Source organism: Mesoplodon mirus (assembly GCF_964341445.2).
Source record: "Mesoplodon mirus genome assembly, chromosome: 2".
Classification (NCBI taxonomy): Eukaryota; Metazoa; Chordata; class Mammalia; order Artiodactyla; family Ziphiidae; genus Mesoplodon; species Mesoplodon mirus.
The window spans coordinates 124,465,891-124,490,809 of NC_138977.1; the positions used below are offsets into that span (position 1 = coordinate 124,465,891).

Consider the following 24,919-nt stretch of genomic DNA (forward strand, 5'->3'; position numbering starts at 1 on the left):
AAATGATGATGTACACTTTGAGTCAAAGGTGAGGGCCAAATGCACACATGATGTTTATCTCCTTTTTCAAAAAATTCAATTAAAATAACAGAAAAATAAATAAGTAAAACTACAGCATTCCAGAAAACCTGGGAGGAGTGCTACCTGCAAGCCAGAGACATGAGAAATTTCTGGAAGAGAATAAAGCTCAGCAAGAGATAATCTGGAGAGAACACGTTTGAGCCCTGGCCTGGGAAGATCCCACATGCTGCAGAGCAACTAAGCCTGTGAGCTGCAACTACTGAGCCCGTGTTCCACAACTACTGAAGCCTGTGCACCTAGAGCCCGTGCTCTGCAACAAGAGAAGCCACTGCAATGAGAAGCCTGAGCACCGCAACGAAGAGTAGCCCCCGCTCGCCACAACTAGAGAAAGCCCGCGCAGCAACAAAGACCCAACGCAGCCAAAAAAAAGAGAGATAATCTGGGGAAGCCACCTGTCCAGTACAGATCTGAAAATGAAGAATGGGGTGGGAAGAGGTGTCTATCCCTCCTGCCCTCAGCACCAGAGTGCGTGACTCTCTGGTCGTGAAGACCCCCCCACTAACTCAACACTTCACACGTGTAGTGTCCTGATCCCCCACCTAGTGCCCAAAACATAGTATATGCTACTAGAGAATGGACTTGAGGACACGGGGAGGGGGAAGGGTAAGCTGGGACAAAGTGAGAGAGTGGCATGGACATATATACACTACCATAAAAAATTTTTTTAAAACCCACAAAAAAACCCATAGTATGTGCTAAATGAACATTGGCTGAATAAATAAACAGAAAAAACTCCACAGCCTATCAGTATGGGGTCTCCTCTTACAAACAAAAAGTACACAAACACACATCTAGGCAAAACTGCAGTCCCAACACAGAAACAGGCATTTAACAAGAGCTAACTTACAGGATGCTTGGCTGACAGTCTTCCGGTCACAGTTCCAGTCTGGTTCCACGTGGAGGAAACGGAGCCCTTTATCAGTTGGAAAGAATCAGCTTATGCTCTGACAGTGCCATGTGAAGTCACAAACACGCTGGCCCGTTCAGCACACAATGCTCACTGCTCCCGTCCAGAGAACCAGGAGCCACGGGCCCTACACTCCCAACCCAATATCCTTGGGGTTACAAACTCCTGCACGTGATCAGGGTGAAGGAGATTCTCCCCCAGGCTGTGAAGAAGCTGGAGTAGGACACGTGGGCTGACGTGCCGTGGGGGTCTCAGTGTGGACTCAAGGTGGGGCTGTGCACCCCAGACCGGGGCTGTCACTTGCTGTGTGGCCGCAGACAAGTCACAGAACACCTCTGACTGCAGACTCCTCATGCATAAACTAAAACAACATGTCCCTCAAATGACTACGGAAAAGAGATGCAATAACAGATGTGAAAGCACGTGGTCAGCAGTAGAGCTTCCACATGAATATGAGATTTTAAGGTATAATGTCAACTTATGCTATAGACCTAAATGATAACAAAATCATGGTTCATAGTTTCAAGAATATTAGATTATTTAAAGAAATTCTACATGTATCTGAACCCATGTGTAAGCCATATTCCCAATCATATCTTTTTTCTTAGCTTTAGTTACCTTTTTCATGCAAGCTAGTAATCCATCTACAAAGGTTGACTTGATCTTGTGAACCTAGATTACAAGACAAAAGTAATCACTTTCAGTGTTTAAGTGTTTAAATTAGGAACAAGTGTCAAAGCAGTGTCTCACAGACTGCTGGGCAAGTGTCACTGATGTCACCTCAGGTGACTCCAGGAGGCCCTGAAATGGCCTTATGTGGTGCCCAGAGTTAAATAACAATGACCAACAGAGAAAGACATCACCCTACCTCTTTTAAAATAAACTTTGTCCTGGAATAATACTTTTTACAGAAAAGTTGCTAAGATAAAGGGAGAGTTCCCGAGTCCCGGCACCCACTGTCCCCCATGGGGCCTCCTTCAGTTCAGGTGCTACCATTTACCCACCCACCCACCCCCCGCAACCCCACGCACACACAGCTGCCCAGCCCTAACAAGGACAATAGTAAATAACGATGGTCTGAGCGGCAGCAAGTCATACCTGTGAACAGATGGCAGGTATGTGAACGGGGAAAAGAGGAGGAGCTAGAAGCATAGCTAGAGAGAGGGGCATGTCCATAAGTCAGTAAGTGTCAATGCGAGGTGATAAAACACCACCAGGCCGGGAGAGGGAGGAGGCTTGTGTGACAGGCTTCTGAACTCGGCGCTGATGGAAGCCTAAGTCACATTGTGGCCACACAAGGATGACACACCAAATACTTCCTTCAGAATTTTTTGTTTGTCCTCTTCCATTTACGACTCCTCTGATTCACAGCAGGGCTGCTTGTAGACCTGAGGAATATCATGTCTGGGTACAAGAAGCAGTGCTAATATGAGGTCAACGTGAACAAACTGCATTCCCTTTAGGACACTGTCAGGGCTACTTCAGTGATGATGGATTTTGTGAACAGAGACGGTGCCATATGGGCCCCCTTCATTACCAACTTACTGACCAAAAAAAAAATCTAACTTACCTGCCTATATTCCAAAATTATTTTGGGTAATGGATGAAGGTCTTGCAGAGCATTTAACTAAAAAATAAGAATAAATATCACCAATATAATTCCTTCATTTAATGTTAACATTTCAAACACTTATTTTCAGCTGGAAAAGTCCTAATAATAAATAGTCTATCTTGAGCATATTTTCCAAAATGAAGACTCATAATAAACTCAGTTTATCAAGTGTCTTAATTTTAATCCCTTACAGAATCATTATGGTACACTTGGGAGCTAAAGGCACTTCACGTGAGCTTGGAAATAAGATTCCTCTTGAGATTTAAATTCCTGAAATCTAAATCCAGGGCATGTAGAATACCATGTAGGACAGTAAACTAGGAAAATGCCTACAAATGTGTAACTCAATAGTTTAGGAACACCCAACATCTAAATCACAGTTATCTGAGCATAAAGTCAGGGAGGTAACACTGGAATATGACTATGGGTTTTAAATTTAATTTTAAAAAGTCAAAATACAACATACATAAAGCACAAGATCATGTAAACACAGTTTGTTAAATTATCACAAAATGAACACACCTGGGTACTGCCACCCAGAGGGAACATCCCAGGTACCCAAGCAGGCCTCTGGCCCTCCCCCAGAGGTAACCAGCCCCCTGGCCTCCACCAGCAAGACCACTTATTCCAGTTTTTTTTTTTTTTTTGGTACGCAGGCCTCTCACTGTTGTGGCCTCTCCCGTTGCGGAGCACAGTCTCCAGATGCACAAGCTCAGCGGCCATGGCTCATGGGCCCAGCCGCTCCGCGGCATGTGGGATCCTCACGGACTGGGGCACAAACCCGTGTCCCCTGCAACGGCAGGCAGACTCTCAACCACTGTGCCACCAGGGAAGCCCTTATTCCAGTTTTTGAGCTTTGTATCAATGGAATAGGATAGGTACTCTTTGTGTGTGGCTTCTTTTGTTCAACATTCTGGTTTTAAGGTTGGTCCTTGTTGTATGATTTACTTGCACTGCTGTATGGAATTATTTGAATGCAGGACAGTTATTTATCCATTCCACCCCTGATGGACATGTGTGCTGTTTCCACTGCAGGGCTATTACAAAGAGTGCTGCTGTGAACATTCTGGTACACAAATTTTGGTTAACACACGTCCACAGTTCTGTTGAACATGTACGTAAAGAGGAGAGAGGCGCTGGATCACCTGTAGCAGAGCTGATACCAGCCAGTTCTCCAAGGTAAACAATGGTTTTTGTCCCCATCAGCAGGGCATGAAAGTTCTCCTTGTTCCACATCTTCGCCAACACATGTTCTCCTAGGTCTTAATTTTAGCCATTCTGGCAAATGTGAAGTGACATTTCAATGTAGTTTTAGTGTGTATTTCCCTGACTAATAAAGTCAAACATGATTCAAATGTTTCTTGACTAATTGTACATCTCCTTTCATTAAACCCTGTTCATGTTTTTTTGTCATTTAAAACGTTGGTTTGTATGTCTTTTTCTTCTTGATTTGTAGGAATTCATTTTTCTGGACAAGGTTTTCTTTAGTTGGCTATATTTAGTGGAAATATCTTCTACCCCTCTGTGGCTTGCTCTTTTATTTGTTTAATAGTGTCTTATTTATTTATTTATTTTATAAATTTTTATTTACTTTTGGCTGCATTGGGCCTTTGTTGCTGCACAAGGGCTTTCTCTAGTTGGGGCGAGTGGGGGCTACTCTTCGTTGCAGGTGCACGGGCTTCTCATTGCGTTGGCTTTTCTTTTGTGGACCACGGGCTCTAGGTGCTCAGGCTTCAGTAGTTGTGGCGCGCAGGCTCAGTAGTTGTGGTTCGTGGGCTCTAGTGCGCAGGTTCTGTAGTTGTGGTGCACAGGTTTAGTTGCTCTGCGGAATGTGGGATCTTCCCGGACCAGGGATCAAACCCGTGTTCCCTGCATTGGCAGGCAGATTCATAACGACTGCGCCACCAGGGAAGGCCAATAGTGTCTTTTCATAAATGGAAATTCTTAATTTTACTATTGCCCAATTGATCAATCTCTTCCTTTATGGTTGATGCATCTTGTGTCCTGTTTAAGGATGTTTAACTACCTCAGGGCCTTGAAGATATTCTCTTATGGTATCTTCTACAATCTTTGTTTTACTTTTTATATTTAGATATACAATTCATTTGAAATTTATTTTTGTATATGGTGTGAAACAGGGGTCAAGATGCACTGGCCCCTTATGTAATGAGCCCTCCCTCTCAGAGAACATGCACTTTATACACACATGTGCAGGTCTGTTTGTAGATTCCCTATCCTGGATCATTGGTCTATTTGCTTATCCTTGAATTGACACTACTTTGTACTGATTAATTAATTCCTCATAATTTCTATTGCTTCATGATTAGTCTTGATATCCAATAGACTAAGTCCTTCAACAGTGCTTTTTCCCAAGACTATCCTGGCTCTTCTTAGTTTTTTGCATTTCCCTACAAATTTGGGATTCAGCTTGCCAATTTCTACCAAAAGTTCCTGCTAGGGTATTAGTTAGCATCATTTTGAATCTATAAATCAACTTGGGGGAGAACTGATGACATAACTTTAATGTACTAGCATGAGCCACGGAACTGCATCACTCTCTATTTAATAGACTGAGGTCATGGAGCCTTGTCCAGCCATAGGAACATAAGCAGGAGGGACAACACTGGTGTCCTCGGAGCAGGGCTCTACCCAGGGGGAGGACTCCTGCCTCAGTGTAATCCAGAACTGCAGTTTCTCAGAAAAGCTATCCCTAGCGGGATGAAAGGGCACGAAAATACTCAGCCAAGAAAACTGCTTAAGATCAACTAACTCTCTTTATCCTGATACCTTACTCACAAAATAACTTTCTAACCACAGTCTCCCTGTATATCTCGAATCGAGCTGTCTGAGAACACTTGAAAAGGATGAAGTGTTTGATCTCATAACGCTTTGGATAAAGCCCTGCCGCGCTGGTTCATGATCAGAGGCGGAGTGCCGTGGCCGTTGCCGCTCTACAAGCTTTATCAAACGCTCCCTCTGTTGGCTCCTGACCCCACATTCTTCTCAGCTCCCTTCTCTCTCTGTGGTCGTTCCATAGCCTCTGCTTGGCACCTCTTCTCTCTCTGACCCCTAAATGTCAGTTTCTCAGAGTTCAGCTCTGTGGTTATCAGTGCTGGCTGCTTCTAGAATCAGCGGGGGAGCTTCAAAAACATGTCCGGGGCTTCCCTGGTGGCGCAGTGGTTAAGAATCCGCCTGCCAGTGCAGGGAACATGGGTTCGAGCCCTGGTCCTGGAAGATCCCACATGCCACAGAGCAACTAAGTCCATGTGCCACAACTACTGAGCCTGTGCTCTAGAGCCCGCGAGCCACAACTGCTGAAGCCCTCACGCACCGTAACTGCTAAAGGCCGCACGCCTAGAGCCCGTGCTCTGCAATAAGAGAAGCCACCAAGATGAGAAGCCCATGCACCACAACAAAGAGTAGCCCTCACTCGCCGCAACTAGAGAAAGCCCGCGTGCAGCAACAAAGACCCAACTCAGCAATAAATAAATAGATAGATAGATAAATAAATAAGACATTATTAAGCAAGACTAATCCATAAAAAAAATGTCCAGACTGGGCCACGCAGCCCACAGACTCTGATTTTGTGGATCAGTTGTGGGCCTGGGCATGAGTGTTTTTCCAAAGCTCCTGCCAGGGTAGAGGACCACCATCCCAGGGCCAACTACTTCCAGGTGTGCATCTCTAGCACAGGACTTCTCCTCACAGACCCAACTGCTCTGTATCGATGTTTTGTGCACACATCTGTCTTCACATGTCCAAGGCTGAACACTTGACCCCCAGCCCCCATAAACTGTTCCTCTCTTGGTGCAGGAAAACCTCTCTTGGTTTTCCCTGGACAGCGGCCATCACTATCTGCTCAGGTGCACAACTAAGGAAACCAGGAATTACTCTGCATTCACACTCATGTGAACTCACACTCAGAGAAGCTCCTTTCTGTTCTCAAAATGCTCTGAGCATGTGTTTGCTCTGCTCCATCCTCACTGCCGTCGCCTGGACACTGAGCCAGCAGTGCCCACACAGCAGTGACAGCCTATTAATTGGACTCCTCCATTCTCCAACCAGTGACGAGAGTGGTCTTTTTAAAACATAGCTAACGCCTGTCAGAACGACCACAATCCAGGACACTGACACCACCACATGATGGCAAGGATGTGGAGCAACAGGAGTTTTCATCACCGCTGGTGGGAATGCAGAATGGTGCAGCCACACTGGAAGACAGTTTGGTGGTTTCTTACAAAACTAAATATACTTTTACCATACAATCCAGAAATCAGGCTATTTATTTACTCAGATAAGATGGAAACTTATGTCCACGTGAAAACCTAAATACAAATGTTTTACAGCAGCTTTATTCATAGCTGCTAAAACTTGGAAGCACCCAAGATGTCCTTCAATAGGTGAATAGATTAAAAAAACTGTGGTCCGGGCTTCCCTGGTGGCGCAGTGGTTGCGAGTCCGCCTGCCAATGCAGGGGACACGGGTTCGTGCCCCAGTCCGGGAAGATCCCACATGCCGCGGAGCGGCTAGGCCCGTGAACCATGGCCCGTGAGCCATGGCCGCCGAGCCTGCGCGTCTGGAGCCTGCGCGTCTGGAGCCTGTGCTCCGCAACGGGAGAGGCCACAACAGTGAGAGGCCCGCGTACCGCAAAAAAAAAAAAAAAAACTGTGGTCCATCCAGACAATGGAATATGATTCTGTGCTAGAAAGAAATGAGCTATGAAAAGACGTGGAAGAAACTTAAGTGCATATTGCTAGCTGAATCAAATCTGAAAAGGCTACATAATGTATAATTCCTATATGACATTTTGGAAAAGACAAAACTATGGAAACAATAAAAACAGTGGTTGCCAGGGGTTGAGGGGAGAGATGAATAGGGAGAACAAAGGCTTTTTAGGGCAGTGAAACCACTCTGTTCGATACTCTAATGGTAGATACATGTCATTACACATTTGACCAAACCCATAGCCTGTATAACACCAAGAAGGAACCCTAATGCAAACTACAGACTTTGGGCAATGATGATGTGTCAGTGTGGGTTCATCAGCTGTAACAAATGTAGCCCCTGGTGGGGCATGTTGATGGTGGAGGAGGCTGTGTGTGTTTGGGCTGGGGAGGGGGTATATGAGACTTCTCCATACCTTCTGCTCAATTTTGCTGTGAACCTGAAACTACTCTAAAAAACAAAGTCTAATAAAATCATATCTAAGCTCATAGTTGCGCCCTTACTTGAATTGTTCCAGGCTGTCCATCTCACCAGAAGACCACATCCCTTCCTGCGGGGAGGGGAACAGGGAGGGTGAAGGGAAGTAGGAAGAAGGAGTCTTAATTTTGAATTGAGAACCATGTGCACATGTTGCCTAGTGCAGGTTCATCTTTTTAAATGTACAGAATAGTGTGACTGGTTCAGCTAAGTAAGAGATTAAAGTTAATATAATATGATTCACGTTGATTATGTCTTTGTGAAGAAAAATTCAGGGCATTGTCTGAATTCTGTGCACAGTGAAGCACCTCGACACCAGAGGAGAATCACATTTCCTCTCTTCTGTTGTTGGTTGTCTGGGAGAGCTAAGGAGTAGCAAAGGGAAGGGCAACACTGCCAGCTGGTGTCCAGATGGAGAATAAATCAGGCCAAGACCCCCAGCTCAGGTGCAGTCCAAGGGGAAATGTGTGCTTTCCCAGGTTCTGCCACCCCTGGGACTTGAGGGCACACTGCCATGTGGTGTTGAAGCCCACTCCAGAGTCTCTCCAGCAAGGTGGGTCCTGCCTCTTGCCCTCGTTGTGCTCTGTGAACACACAGCTGACAGTTCAGCCCCAGCAAGTGCTAGTTCTAGGCCATTTGGTTCTGGGGATGTAGTGAACAAGTCAGATGAAGTCTTTGATCTGTGCAACCTACATCCTACTGGAACAAGCAAACAAGTGACTAGGTAACTTTATTTTTATTTTTTTTAATTTTATTGGAGTATAGTTGACTTACAATGTTGCATTAGTTTCAGGTGTACAGCAAAGTAATTCGGTTATACATATACATATATTCCTTCTTTTTTAGATTCTTTTCTCGTATAGGTTATCACAGGATACTGAGTAGAGTTCCCTGTGCTATACAGTAGGTCCTTGTTGGTTTTCTATCTTATATATAGTAGTGTGTGTATGTTCATCCCAAGCTCCTGATTTATCCCTCCCCGCCACGTAATCATAAGTTTGTTTTCAATATCTGTAAGTCTGTTTCTGTTTTGTAAATTAAGTTCATTTAAATCATTTTTTAAAAATTAGATTCCACATATGAGTGATATCATGTGATATATACCTTTCTGTCTGACTTACTTCACTTATTATGATAGTCTCTAGGTCTATCCATGTTGCTGCAAATGGCATTATTTCACTCTTTTTTATGGGTGAGTAACATTCCATTGTATATATGTACCACAGCTTCTTTATCCATTCCTCTGTTGATGGACTTTTAGGTTGATTTCATGTCCTGCCTATTGTAAACAGTGCTGCTATGAGCACTGGGATGCATGCACCTTTTCTAACCATGGTTTCCTCTGGATAGATGCCCAGGAGTGGGATTGCTGGATCATACGGTAGTTCTCTTTATAGTTTTTAAGGGACCCTCCATACTGTTCTCCACAGTGGCTGTACCAACTTACCTTCCCACCAGCAGTGTAGGAGGGGTCCCTTTTCTCCACGCCCTCTCCAGCATTTTGGCAAGTTGTGTGCAGAAAACAAATCGAGGTGAAGGAATAGGTTGTGGCTGGGGGTCTTACTGTCACCTGAGACCAGAGGAGGCCTTTCTGGAAGCAATACTTAAGCTGACAATCAGAAGCCAGCTGAGCATACTCTGTGGGAAGAGTTTTCAGACTGAGGAAGGAGCCTGTGAGAAGTGTGCTCAGTGGGGTGCTGGAAGGTCAAAGAGCGAGTGAGGGAGGTCAAAGAAGGGCCAAGTCCAGACCCAGAGCCTGGGGGAGGCACACTCGAGAGCTTGGATGTTATTCTAAGTAGCATGGAAAGCCACTGGGGGACTTCCCTGGTGGCACAGTGGTTGGGAATCTGCCTGACAATGCAGGGGACATGGGTTCAAGCCCTGGTCCAGGAAGATCTCACATGCCATGGAGCAACAAAGCCCGTGCGCCACAACTACTGAGCCTGCACTCTAGAGCCCGCGAGCCACAACTACTGAGCCCACGTGCCACAACTACTGAAGCCCGCGAGCCTCGAGTCCACGCTCCACGACAAGAGAAGCCACCGCAATGAGAAGCCCACACGCTGCAACCAAGAGTAGCCCCCGCTCGCCCCAACTACAGAAAGCCCATACACGGCAACGAAGACCCAACACAGCCAAACAAAAAAAAGAAAAAAAGAAAGCCATTGAAGTTGAAGGCAGGGGATCAACAAGATTTTTCTAACACTTTTAAAAGATCATTCTGCCTGGATGTGATGAGTCACCAGCAGGGGTAAGCTCACTGCTGGCTCCCAAGGACCAGGAGGAGGACACTGACCAAGGTGGGGAAGACTTGGGGAAGAGGGAAGATGCGAGTCCCTCTCAGGGAGCAGCACTCCCCAGGGGTGGGCGTTCACTCGGTGACTGATGCCTGGGCCCCCTGAGGGCCAGGTGTGGGGACAGTTGGCAAGCGTGGTGCCCCGCCAGGGCTGAGATGAGCAGGAAGTGCAGGGCTGGAAGGGCGATGTGCACAGAGGAGTCTGGAGGGAAGCTTTCCTCGGCTGCAAAATCCAACGCTGAACAAGGCACAGAAAGGATGAGCTGGAGCCTCCACAGCCGGCCCTCACCAGAGCAACACGTGTTCTCTCGCCCACTGGCCAAGCTCCTCGCTGCAGGCTTCCAGCGGTATCATTATACTCACGGGGTTCTGAATATCTATTCACACTCTGCCATTTGGTTAAAGCAGCATCTCACTACTCCCTGTCTTTTAAAAAATGCATTCCTCTGAAGGGAAGGGCAGCTAAATTTTTCTAAAACAAACTTGGGGAAAGGAGAAGACTGATGACTTTTCCCATTTCCAGTCTCTTATGAGGGCATGAAACAAAGAAGTCATGACTACGTTGTCAAGAATTTGGTTTCCAGAACAAAATTCTATCAAATTATCCTCTGCAGGAAATCAAGGCAATTTATTGCCTCTGGAAAACTGTACCATAAGCCTCTTTGTCCTTCCTTCATAACTGAAGGGCAACCTTGGGGTGGGGGACCTCTCCTGCCGCAGAAAAGTAGTGATGGAACGGAAATGCTCCGTGGCGGTTGCTGCCGGCTTGTGCCACCACAAGGAGCACGGGGCTCTGCAAGGGATTCGCACGTGGTGGGAGGTGCTATTGTCTTGGAGGGTGAGGGGACACTTGTCAACCCTTACCACGGCTTCTGATGTGGACAGGTGTCTCCGGAGCCCAGTTTTGGGAAGAGTCTCCTGTGGACGCAGCAGGTGCAGCTGCAGTTTGCCAAACAGGATCTGCAACAAAAGCCATTTCACGTGATGAGCGGGTCCCAGATTTGAGAGGACCTGAACATCACTATAACAGAGTTAAAGCAACCAGCCAGAGGGGACACACCTGGCTAGGTGTGACAAAATGCTTAGATTCTGATTCAGTACTTTTCTTAGATGTAAAGCCTTTGAAGTAATGAATCTCAGTGTGAGAGACATGAACAAGTTACATAATTTTCGATGATCACATAAAATAATGTTTATAAAATCAGAATAAATCTCCCTTTAACCCCTGAATGGAAACTATATTTATAAAAGAACTGAAATTTAGCTTTACCTCTTGAAGCTGGTTACTGCTATTTATAAGAAACTGTTCTCCTGCAACAAAATGGGCTTCTTGTTCCAGTTCCTTGAGACGAGACTATGAATGTGACAGACACAATCTTATTAATATTTTTCACAACTTAAGATTATTTTTCTCAACATGAGATCTTGTAAGAATAAAAAATAATCTAAAATTTACCAAAATCGACATTACAAAATACATATTTTGACTCATGATGCAATACTCAGGCTCAGAATCACTCTCTTAAGTGCAGTGGACACAAGGAAACAAACTTAAAGAAGTAAAAATAGTAAATAACACACCAAAATGAAGGAGGGAAAGAAGAAGGAATTCTCCAGCAACATTATGACAAGTAAACGGATCCAGCATCAAACCATAAACCTCAAAACTTCCAAAGTATCCCAAGGCAGAAGAGCTAGGACCAAACTGCATGGTGACCACAGTGATCATGATGTAGGACATTCCCTCCCAAAAGAGGAGCAGCTGCAGTGGAAACAAGCAACAACTCTCTGAACAACCACACAAACTGGGGCACAGCCCAGGGCGAGGGGTGGGCGGCATGGAAGGCCCAGGTGGGAAAAGACAAAGGTACCTTATGAAACAGCTGATAAATACGGTGCTGAGCAGAGCAGTAGGACATGCTGAATTTATGAACCCCTCACCCTCTCACCATTTTGGTCAGAAGAAAAGTAGAACATGACCAGGACTTTAAAAAATTTATTATAGGGACTTCCCTGGTGGCGCAGTGGTTACGAATCCACCTGCCAGGGCCTTCCTGGTGGCGCAGTGGTTGAGAGTCTGCCTGCCGATGCAGGGGACACGGGTTCGTGCCCCAGTCCGGGAAGATCCCACATGCCGCGGAGCGGCTAGGCCCATGAACAACTACTGAGCCCACAAGCCACAACTACTGAAGCCCACGCACCTAGAACCCGTGCTCCAAAACAAGAGAAGCCACCGTAATGAGAAGCCCGTGCACCACAACAAAGAGTAGCCCCTGCTCACTGCAACTAGAGAAAGCTCGCATGCAGCAACGAAGACCCAGTGCAGCCAAAAATAAATATAGATTTATATATTTAAAAAATTATTATAAAAGAAAAGAGAGAGCAGAGTCTGAATCAACCAACTCTGAGGAAACATCATCTGCACTCTACCTTTATCAGACAAGAACTGCCTTTCGGCTGAAATACTGAAAGATGTTTACAAATAGGAGCAGGACAAGTATAATACAAAAAACTAGCACTAGGCAAAAAGAAGAACCCAGAGACAACGGCCTCAGTTAAGGTATGCCAGACTTCTATCGTCAAAGGAACAAATGATGAAAAGAAAAGACAGATAATGGGGACTTCCCTGGTGGTCCAGTGGCTAAGACTCCGCACTCCCAATGCAGGGTGCATGGGTTTGATCCCTGGTCAGGGAACTAGATCCCACATGCTGCAACTAAGAATTCGCATGCTGCAACTAAGGAGCCCACCTGCCACAACTAAGACCTGGCACAACCAAATAAATAAAATATTTTTAAAATGTGTTAAGTGGCTTTTTCTTATTGACAGGAGTTCTCATATAGTCTGCATATGAGTCCTTTATCACATGCATTGAAAGTACAATCAAAATCCCAGCTGGTTTTTAAAAAGTAAATCAGAGAATTTTATATGGAAATGTAAAGAACCTGGATTGATAAATACCATGTGGAAGAACAAAGATGGAAGACTGTAGGATATCAAGACATATTATAAGCCTACAGTAACTAAGCCAGGGGAGTATTAGCACAGGGACAGACACACAAAACCAAAACACAGAAAAGAGTCCAGAAAAAAACCCACACATACACAGTGACCTGATTTATGACAAAGACACTACTGTAATTCTTAGTGCAGGAAACAGTGGCACTTTTAATAAATTGTGCTTAAATGAATGGAAATCCATCTGGGAAAAATCTCAACTGTACTTTATACCATGCAGAAAAATTAATTTGAAGTGGAGAATAGGCTTAAAATAATACAGCTTATACAAGAAAACACAGGAGAATATCTTTACTAGAGGGAAGAAAAAGAGTACTTAGCACACAAAAATTCTCAAACATTTAAGAAATGGTTCATTGGACTTCATGAAAATGAAGAAATTCTGTTCATCAAAGGACATAGCTATTGAGAGAGTAAAAAGACAAGCTGTAGACAAAGACTGGGCCAGACAGTAAATACTTTAGACTCTATGGGTCACATATGGTCTCTGTCACATATTCTTCTCTACTTTTGTTTGTTTTTTAAAAATTGTAACAACCATTCTTAATTTCAGGCCATATGAAAACAGGCCACAGGATGGATTTGGCCTATAGACCACTGTTTGTCACACCCTGGACTGGGAGAAAGTACTTTCAATATATCTTACAAAGGACCCACATACAGAATATATAAACAATTCCTATAAGTAAATAAGAAAAAGCTGACACAAACTTTTAAATATGCAAATTCTTTGAAAAATTGGATCACAAAAAGAATATATCCAAAATACCATCAAGCATATGAAAAGGTGCTCACTATTATTACTTATCAGGGAAATGCAAATTAAATCCACAATGAAATGCGACTACAGACCCACCAGGATAGCTAAAGTGAAAAAGACTGACAGTACTGTGCTGGTGAGGATGTAGCAAATGGGACTAGAAAATGTTATAACCAATTCGAAGAGCTATTTGGAAGTACCTACTATCGGTAAATATACGCATACCCTGTAACCCAGCAATTCCACTTCTGGATAGAAAAAACCAAGAGACAAGAGCTCTCTTATCCACCACAGGTTATAGTTACACCACATGAATAGTCGCAGCCACTGCGATCACAGTGCCCAACAATGGGAGAGGGTGTAAGGGCATTATGGCACCTTTTTACAGTAGGTGCTACAAGCAATTTTTATTGGCATGCACTTCTGCTACATTCAACCAAATTGGTGAATCCCACAGATAGAATGTGAGCAAAAGGAGCCAGAACCAAAGAGCCCATGTTGTGTGGTTTACATGAAGCTCAGAATCACCAAGGACAGGGTCAGATGAATGGCTGTCTCTGGGGGTACAGACTGGGAGGGGACAGGAAGGAGACTTCCGGGTGCTGGAAATATTCTATACCTTGATCTGGGTGGAGGTTAAATGGATGTGTACATATATAAAAATACGTCAAGCTGTACACTTAAGATTTGTACCAAGCAGATTCAGGGAAGATGGCAGAGTAGGAGGCACCTGTGAGGTGAGACTCCATCTCCCACCTGGACAACAACTGCAGGGGAAGAACCCTCTGATGTAACCATCTGGGAACTCTGGAGTCTGCTGATGGCTTCCAGGGGCAGCCTTGGATGGTAAACTGCAGTTCATTTTGGTCAATTTCAGCTCTTAGTACCAGAGAAGCTACCCACCCCACCTCCCCCAGACAGGAGGCCCGAGGCCAGGAGGCCATGCACCTGTTTCTGGAGCAGCCTGACCACAGCTTGCAGGAAACGGTGGGGCAAAAAAAAAACCTGTACAGATATTGGGGGCCTCTGCTCTGATCACTGATTGCTGCTTCTGATCACAGAGGTGCAGATGAACAGGCCATTGTTGTTGCACTTCCCCCATTATTGCAAGACCCTCCCCCTCCAGCTGAATTGACTTCCAGGGGACTTAAAGGGCCAGTGCCCTTTTTAACCCCTCTGCATTTTTTGCTTTTTCTCCTTTGAAGCCAGATATTAAAGACAAGGACATTCAAAAATAACTTCACATACATGGGGAAAATTAGAAAGTGACTGCACATGCCAAGGAAAAGGCTCAGAAAAGAACTGTGAAGACCTTAGGTTTATACTTTAGGTTGATCCTCAACACAGAGACAACCCACAGCAAATAAAAAAACCCCAAACAATAAACAGAAACAATAACACACAGAAAGAGCAAACTGTGGGAAAGATTTCCAGAGTTACCACATTATTAGATCCAAATGTCCAATGTTCAACAAAAATATCACAAGACAAACAGAAACAGGAAAATATGGTATATTCAAAGGAAAAAAAACCAACAGAAACTACCACTGAAAAAAAAGACCTAATGGCAGATATATACCAGACACCTTTAAAACAGCCAACTTAAAGATGCTCAAAGAACTAAAGAAAGGTGTGAAGAAAGTCAAGAAAACAATGTGTGGACAAAATAGAAATATTAATAGACAGAAAATGTAAAAAGAAACTAAAAAAGAAATTTTTGGAGCTGAAAAGTATGATAATTGAAGTTAAAAAGTCACTTGAGGGTTCAAAGGCAGATCTGAGCAGGCAGAAGAAAGAATCAGTGAACTTGAAGAGATAATAATGAAAATTATTGAGGCTGAGGAGCAGAAAGAAAAAAATATTGAAGAAAAGTGAACAGAGCTTAAGGGTCCTGTGGGACACCATCAAGCAGACCAATATACACACTGTGGGAGCCCCAGAAGGAGAAGAGAAAGAAAAGGATAGCAAGACTATTTGAAGATATAATAGCTGAAAACCCCTCAAAAATTTTTTTACATCTTTATTGGAGTATAACTGTTTTACAATGTTCTGTTAGTTTCTGCTGTATAATAAAGTGAATCAGCTGTATGTATCCATATGTCCCCCAAGCCCTCCCTCTTTTTTAAATAAATTTGTTTGTTTATTTATTTTTGGCTGTGTGGGGTCTTTGTTGCTGTGTGCAGGCTTTCTCTAGTTGTGCGAGTGGGGGCTACTCTTTGTTGCAGTGAACAGGCTTTTAATCATGGTGGCTTCTCTTGTTGCGGAGCACGGACTCTAGGCACACAGGCTTCAGTAGTTGTGGCTCATGGGCTCTAAAGCGCAGACTCAGTAGTTGCGGTGCATGGGCTTAGTTGCTCTGTGGCATGTGGGATCTTCCCATACCAGGGCTTGAACCCGTGTCCCCTGCATTGGCAGGCAGATTCTTAACTACTGCACCACCAGGGAAGTGCCCTCCCTCTTGAGCCTCCCTCCCACCCTCCCTATCCCACCCTTCTAGGTGGTCACAAAGCACCAAGCTGACCTCCCTGTGCTACGCAGCTCCTTCCCACTAGCTATCTATTTCTTGCTGTGATTTATGTCATAGAGTGTTCTGTCTATGTTTTCTTCTAAGGCTTTTATAGTGTCTGGCCTTAATCCATTTTGAATTTATTTTTGTGTATGGTGTTAGGGAATGTTCTAATTTCATTCTTTTATATGTAGCTGTCCCGTTTTCCCAGCACCACTTATTGAAGAAGCTGTCTTTTCCCCATTGTATATTCTTGCCTCCTTTGTCAAAGATAAGGTGACCAAATGTGCGTGGGTTTACCTCTGGGCTTTCTGTCCTGTTCCATTGATCTATATTTCTGTTTTTGTGCTAGTACCATACTGTCTTGATTACTGTAGCTTTGTACTATAGTCTGAAGTCAGGGAGCCTGATTCTTCCAGCTCCGTTTTTCTTTCTGAAGATTGCTTTGGCTATTCAGGGTCTTTTGTGTTTCCATACAAATTGTAAAATTTTTGGTTCCAGTTCTGTGAAAAATGCCCTTGGTAGTTTGATAGGGATTGCATTGAATCTGTAGATTGCTTTGGGTAGTATAGTCATTTTCACAATGTTGATTCTTCCAATCCAAGAACATAGTATATCTCTCCATCTGTTTGTGTCATCTTTGATTTCTTTCATCAGTGTCTTATAATTTTCTGCATACAGGTCTTTTGTCTCCTTAGGTAGGTTTATTCCTAGGTATTTTATTCTTTTTGTTGCAATGGTAAATGGGAGTGTTTCCTTAATTTCTCTTTCAGAATTTTCATCATTAGTGTATAGGAATGCAAGAGATTTCTGTGCATTAATTTTGTATCCTGCTACTTTACAAAATCCATTGATTAGCTCTAGTAGTTTTCTGGTAGAATCTTTAGAAAACTGAAGATGAAAACTCCTCAAATTTGATGAAATACATAAATACAAACATCCAAGAAGCTCAAAAACTTCAAGTAAGATGAACTCAAAGAGATGAACATGAAGACATAATATAATCAAACTTTCAAAAGACAATGACAAAAGAGAATATTGAAAGCAACAAGAGAAAAGTGTCATCACATACAAGGGATCCTCAATAAGATTATCTGCAGATTTCTCATCAGAGACATTGGAGGCCAGAAGACAGTAGGTTAATATATTCAAAGTGCTAAAAGAAAAAACTGTGAACCAAAAATCTTTATCTGGCAAAACTGTCCTCCAAGAGTGAGAGAGAAATTAAGATATCCCCAGATAAACAAAAGCTGAGGGAGATGTGAACACTACACCTGCCCTGGAAGAAATGCTCAAAGAAATCCTGCAAGGTGAAATGAAAGGACACTATACAGTAACCTAAAGCCAAATGAAGAAATAATGATCTCAATAAAGGTAAATATGTGAATTATAAAAGCCAGTATTATAACAATTTGTAATTGTACTTTTTGTTTTCTATATGATTTAAGAAAAAAAACAATTATGAGTATAAAAGCTAGTAATACTATAACTTTAGTTTGTGACTCCAAATCTTCCTTTCTACATAATTTAAAAAAATTATTAGTTTATATTTTGGGACCCACAATGTATAAAGATGTAATTTTGCGACATCAATAACTGGAAGTGGGGGGACAGAGCTGTAAAAGAGCACAGTTTTTGTATGTCATTGAAGTTAAGCTCATATAAATTCAAATTAGAGTGTTATAACTTTAGGATGTTAGATGTCATCCCCATGGTAACCACAAAGAAAAAAGCTATAGAATATATACAAAAGGAAATGAGAAAGGAATTTAAACATTTCTACAAGAAATCAACTAAACACAAAGGAAGACAGTAATGCAGGAAATGAAGGACAAAAAAGCTATAAGGCATATAGAAAACAAATAGCAAAATGATAGAAGTAAGTCCTTCCTTATCAGTAATTAATTAAATAAAAATGGATTAACTCTCCAATTGAAAGACAGAGATTGGCAGAATGGATAAAAAAACATGGTCCAACTATATGCTGTCTGCAAGAGACTCACTTTAAATTCAAAGAGACAAACAGGTTGAAATTGAAAGGATGGAAAAAGATATTCCATTCAAATATTAATGAAAACAGAGCAGGGATGGCTGTATTAATATCAGACAAAATAGAACTTAAATAAAAACTGGTTACAGGGCTTCCCTGGTAGCGCAGTGGTTGAGAGTCTGCCTGCTAGTGCAGGGGACACGGGTTCGAGCCCTGGTCTGGGAAGATCCCACATGCCGCAGAGCGGCTAGGCCCGTGAGCCACAACTACTGAGCCTGCGCATCTGGAGCCTGTGCTCTGCAACGGGAGAGGCCGCGATAGTGAGAGGCCCACGCACCACGATGAAGAGTGGCCCCCACTTGCCACAACTAGAGAAAGCCCTCGCACAGAAATGAAGACCAACACAGCCCTAAATAACTAAATTAAAAAAAAAAAAAGAATATAGATTTCTCTAATAGATATTCTTAAAAAAAAAAACTGGTTACAAGAGACAAAGGATGACATTATATTTTCAATACAGCAAGAAGATATAATATAAGCATTTACATACCTAATGACAGACCATTAAAATATATGAAGAAAAACTAACAGAATTGAAGGGAGAAATGGATAGTTCTACAATAATAGTTGGGGACTTGAATACCTCACTCATGATAATGGATAGAACAACCAAACAGAAGGTAAGTAAGGAAATAAGAACTTAAACAATGATAAACCAACTAGAGCTAACAGACATGTACATAACACTCTACCCAACAATAACATGCGCATGGGATATTCTTCTCAAGTGAACATGGGATGTTTTCCAAAATAGACTACATGTTAGGCCACTAATTAAGTCTCAAGAGATTTTAAAAGACAGATATCATAGAAAGTATCTTCTCTGACCACAGCAAGTTGAAGTTAGAAATCAATAACAAAAGGAAAACTAAAAAATTCATAAAATTTTATAAATTAAACAACACACTTTTAAACAACCAAAAGATCAAAGAAGAAATCAAAAGCAAATTTAGAAATTACTTAGAGATGAATGAAAACAAAACCACAACATACCTGCATATGGGATGCAGCAAAAGCAGTGCTAAGGAGGAAATTTATAGCTATAAATCCTTATATTAAAAGACAAGAAAAATCTGAACTCAATAACCTCACTTCACAACTTAAGGAACTAGAAAAAGAACAGACTAAACCCAAAGATAGCAGAGGAAGGAAATAATAAGCATGAGAGCAGAGTTAAATGAAATCGAGAATATAAAAACAATAAAGAAAATCAATGAAACCAAAATTTGGTTCTTTGAAAAGATCAACAAAATTGACAAACCTTTAGCTAGCTAGACTAAGGAAAAAAGAAAAGGCTCAAATTACAAAAATCAGAAATTTAAGTGAAAAATATTACTATCAGGGAATTTCCTGGCAGTCCAGTGTTTAGGGCTCTGCACTTTCACTGCCAAGGGCCTGGGTTCAATCCCTGGTCAGGGAACTAACCCCACAAGCCTCATGGTGAGACCAAAAAAAAAAAAAGAAATTACTATCAATTTTACAGAAATAAAAAGGATTATCAGAGAGAACTATGAACAACTGTACACCAGCAGAATGGATAACCTAGATGAAATAGACAAATTCGTAGAAACATAAAACCTACCAAGACTATATCATGGAGAAACAGAAAAACTGAATAGACCTGTAACTAGTAAGGAGACTGAATCAGTAATCAAAACTCTCCCAAAAAAGAAAAGCCCTGGATGCAATGACTTCACTGGTGAATTCCAGCAAACATTTAAAGAAAGAACTAGTCCAATCCTTCTGAAAATTTTTCAAAAAAATTGAAGAGAAGGAAACACTTCCCAACTCACTTTATAAGGCCAGCATAACCCTGACACCAAAGCCAGACAAACACACTACAAGACTACCTACCGATCAGTATCCCTTATGAACACTGATGCAAAATTCCTCAATAAAATTCTAGCAAGCAGAATTCAGCAGTATATTTAAAGGATTATACACCATGACCAAGTGGAATTTGTTCCTGGAATGCAAGGATGGTTCAACATATGAAAATTAATCAATGTAATATGCCATATCAACAGAATGGATGGGGGAAAACACTTGATCACCTCAAATGACACAGAAAAAGCATTTGACAATATATAACACACTTTTATGATAAAAACACTCAGAAAAACTAGAAATGGAACAAAACTACCTCCATATAGCAAAAGTCATTAATAAAAAACCCACAGCAAGCATCATACTCAGTAGTAAAAAACTGAAAATGTTTCCTCTAAGGCAAGGATGTTTGCTTTCACCACTTCTATTCAACATGGTATGGAAGTTCTAGCCAGAGCAATTAGGTAAGACAGAGAAATAAAAGGCATCCAAATTGGAAAGGAAGGAATAAAATTATCCCTGTTTGCAGATGACATGATTTTATATGTACAAAACTCTAAAGAGTCCACAAAAAAAAACCATTAGAACTTTCTGAACTCAGCAAAATAGCAGGATACAACATCAACACACAAAAATCAGTTTCATTTCTACACTTGAACAATCTGAAATGGAAATTACAAAAACAATTCCATTCACAATAGTATCAAAAAGAGTAAACACTTAGGAATTAACTTAACCGAGGAGGTGAAAGACTTATATGATGAAAACTACAAAACACTGCTGAAAGAAATTTAAAAAGACATAAATAAATGGAAACACGTCTCATGATCATGAATTGGAAGGCAATATATTAAGATGTCAGTACTAGTCAAAGTGACCTACAGATTCAATGCTATCCCTATCAAAATCCTAAAGACACTTTTTTTTCAGAAATAAAAACATCCATCCTAAAATTCATATGGAATCTTAAGGGACACCAAGTAGCCAAAACAATCTTGAAAAAGAAGAACAAAACTGCAGGACCCACACTTCCTGCTTTCAAAACTTACTACAAAACTACAGTAATAAAAAATAGTGTGATATTGGCGTTAAGACAGACATACAGACCAAGGGAATAAAATACTGAGCCCAGAAATAAACCCTTGCATATATAGTCAAATGATTTTGATAAAGGTGCCAAGACCATTCAGTGGAGAAAGGACAGTCTTTTCAATAAATGGTGCTGGGAAAACTGGATGTCCACATGCAGAAAAATGAAGCTGGACCCTTACCTAACACCATATACAAAAATTAACTCAAAATTGATCAAGGACCTAAATGTAAGACCTAAAATAATAAAACTCTTAGAAGAAGAGAGGAAAAATGCCTCACAGCATTGGATTTGGCAATGACCTCTTGGATACACCACCAAAGGCACAGGTAATAAAAGAAAAAAATTTTAAATTAGACTTTATGAAAATTAAAAATTTTTGTGCATCAAAAGACAGTATCAACAGAGTAAAAAGGCAACCCATAGCATGGGAGAAAATATTTGAAATCATATTATCTTCATAAGGGATTAATATTCAAAATAAGAGAGAATTAAAACTCAACAGTAAGAAAAAAAAACCCAATTCAAAAATGGGCAAAGGACTTGAATAGACATTTTTTCCAAAGAAGACGTACAAATGGCCAATAAACACATTAAAAGATTCTCAGCGTCACTAATCATTAGTGAAATGCAAATCAAAACTACAATGAGATACCACCTCATACACATTAGGATGGCTACTATCAGAAAACAGAAAACAGTAAGTGTTAGCAAGGATATAGAAAAAATTGGAACCCTTGTGCACTGTTGGTGGGAATGTAAAATGGTACAGGGGCTGTGGAAAAAGTATGGTAGTTCCTCAAAGAATTAAAAACAGAATTACCACAAGATTTAGCAATTCACTTCAGGTTATATGCTCAAAAGAACTGAAAGCAGGATATCAAAGAGATATTTGTATACCCATTTTCATAGCCCATATTCACAATAGCTAAAATATGGAAGCAACCTAGGTTGCATCCATCAACAGATGAACAGATAATCAAAATGTGGTATATACATACAATGGAGTATTTTTTTAATATTTATTTATTTGGCTGCATCGGGTCTTCGTTGCGGCACACGGGATCTTTGCTGCAGCGCGCGGGCTTCTCTCTAGCCGTGGCATGGGGTTTTTCTCTCTTTAGTTGTGGCTCGGGTTCCAGAGCCCGTGGGCTCTGTAGTTTGCAGCATGCAGGCTCTCTCATTGAGGCGCGCGAGCTCAGTAGTTGTGGCGCGCAGGCTTAGTTGCCCCGTGGCATGTGGGATCTTAGTTCTCTGACCAGGGATTGAACTCGCGTCCCCTGCATTGGAGGGCGGATCCTTTACCACTGGACCACCAGGGAAGTCCCTACAATGGAGTATTATTCAGCCTCAAGAGGGAAGGAAATTCTGCAGTATGCTACAACATGGATGAACCTTGAGGACACTATGCTAAGTGAAATGTGCTGGTCACAAAAAGAAAAATACTGTCTGATTCCACTTATATGAAGCACTTAGAGTAGTCAGAATCATAGAGACAGAAAGAAGAGTGGTGCTTACCAGAAGCTGTGGGGGTATGGGGGGGAGAATGGGGAGTCATTGTTTAATAGGTATAGAGTTTTAGTTTTACGAGATGAAGACATTTATGGAGACGGATGGTGGTGATGGCTGCACAACATGAATGTACTTAATACCACTGAACTGTGTAGTTACAAATGGTTACAATGATAAATTTTATGTGAAGTGTACTTTATCACAATAAATTTTAAAAGATTTGCACTATTAATTGTGTGTAATTTCTTTCTCAATAAAAAATTACATAAAAAGAAAAAATCAGTTGCAGGTTTATAAACCTAAGTGTGAAGGCTAATGAAAATAGCTTCAAACATAACACATGAGAGTATTTCATGAGCTTGAAGTAAGGAAAGCTTTCTTAAACAAGATGCAAAATGCACTAACCATAAAGAAAAAGATTGATAAATTGTGCACTACATTAAAAGTTAAGAACTTCTGTTGGTAAAAAGACCCCATTAGGAGAATAAAAAGGTAAAACAGAGAGGGCAAAGGTATATGTAACTGGCTTGTAACCAGAATATATCAAGATGTCCTAAAAATCAGAAAGCGATAGACAAAAAACTCAATATAAAAATGGGTAAAGGGCTTCCCTGGTGGCGCAGTGGTTGAGAGTCTACCTGTCGATGCAGGGGACACGGGTTCGTGCCCTGGTCTGGGAAGATCTCACACGCCGCGGAGCGGCTGGGCCTGTGAGCCATGGCTGCTGAGCCTGCGCATCCGGAGCCTGTGCTCCGCAACGGGAGAGGCCACAACAGTGAGAGGCCCGTGTACCGCAAAAAAAAAAAAAAAAAAAAAAAAAAAAGGGTAAAAATTTTGAGCAGATCTTTTACCAAAGAGAAACTCCTAATAGCCAATGATGAAGTAAAAGCTATTCAACCTCCTCAGTAATCAGGACAATAGAAACCAACATCATAACAAGATACCATTACGTCCTCACCAAAATGGCTCTACTAAGAGGCTGGTGGACCCGTGCGAGGGAGGATGCGCAAAGACAGAACCCCGTGTGCACTTCTGGCAGCTGTGACTTTGGAAAGCAATTCGGTGTTGTCTGACAAAGCTGCACCAGCAGCCCACCCTGCCTTGTACCCCAAGAAGCATGTGCCCACGGGCCCAGGAGATGTGCTCAGGGGTGCAGCACAGTTGTAATGCCTGCAAACTGGAAATGACCCTGATGCCATCAACAGTGGGATGGAGTCCTTCAATGGAGGACAAGGCACCAAAGGACATGGACTAGAAGCTGAGACACAGGGGCTGAGTGAGAGAGGTCAGACACAACCGTTAACTTACAGCTCCTTCAAAAGGAGAGACGACTATATTGTTTAGGTTTTGAAGTGGAAAACTGTAAAGGAAACCAACAACGTAACGACTATAAAAGTCAGGACGGGGGTTGCTTTTGCAGCAGGAAGAGGGTTCTGATAGGGGAGGGCAAGCAGGGCTTCTGGAAATTCTCTGCTTTGACCTAAGTGATGGTTATACCAGAGTTTCCTTTAAAATAACTTAAGTGGAACATTTAATGCATCTTTTTCATGCATCTTTATGCATCGCTCAGTATTTTTTATTTTTCAGTTAGAAAACTTTGATTTTGCTTCTTTAAAGAATCCAAGAAACGTCACCAACTACAAGGGGCAATGTCCTTGCAAGAATCTAAGTTTGGAGAAGGTCAGTGGGTATCCATTAAACCATGCACATATCCACATGGAGAGCACCCAGATGTGATGCTTGTTTCAATCCTTTCAAAGCGTGGTACTCCCCTGAAGGAGTCAGAGATAGGAGGAACAGTGCCAACATCAGTCTGGGGCAAACAAGGAAGGGAAGAAAAGGAAAGTCACCCTAGAACTGCCAAGGGGACCGACTCATCAGACAGGAGAAAGCTAACACATGCAAACAGTCTGACAGAAGAATGTACCCCAAGAAGTGCTGAAGTCCTCTTCATCTCTTCCTTGTTCACCTGAATGCTGTGGCTTTCCATCACTGTGATTCAAAACCAAAGCAGATAAAAATCTGTACTGCAGCAACAAATCATTTCTGAGAAAGACT

The 24,919-nt window shown here is 42.0% G+C and overlaps 1 protein-coding gene across 1 annotated transcript in view; it reads right to left on the reverse strand.

Moving 5' to 3' along the window:
- POLN (DNA polymerase nu) overlaps positions 1-24,919 on the reverse strand; it is a 186,245-nt gene that overhangs the window by 107,052 nt on the left and 54,274 nt on the right. The window contains exons 11-16 of the mRNA XM_082603364.1: positions 24,789-24,853; positions 11,369-11,452; positions 10,963-11,058; positions 2,559-2,615; positions 1,607-1,660; positions 929-994 (exon numbers count right to left, since the gene is read on the reverse strand). Coding sequence (XP_082459490.1) covers positions 929-994; positions 1,607-1,660; positions 2,559-2,615; positions 10,963-11,058; positions 11,369-11,452; positions 24,789-24,853 — 422 coding nt within the window. The remainder of the gene's footprint in view (positions 1-928; positions 995-1,606; positions 1,661-2,558; positions 2,616-10,962; positions 11,059-11,368; positions 11,453-24,788; positions 24,854-24,919) is intronic.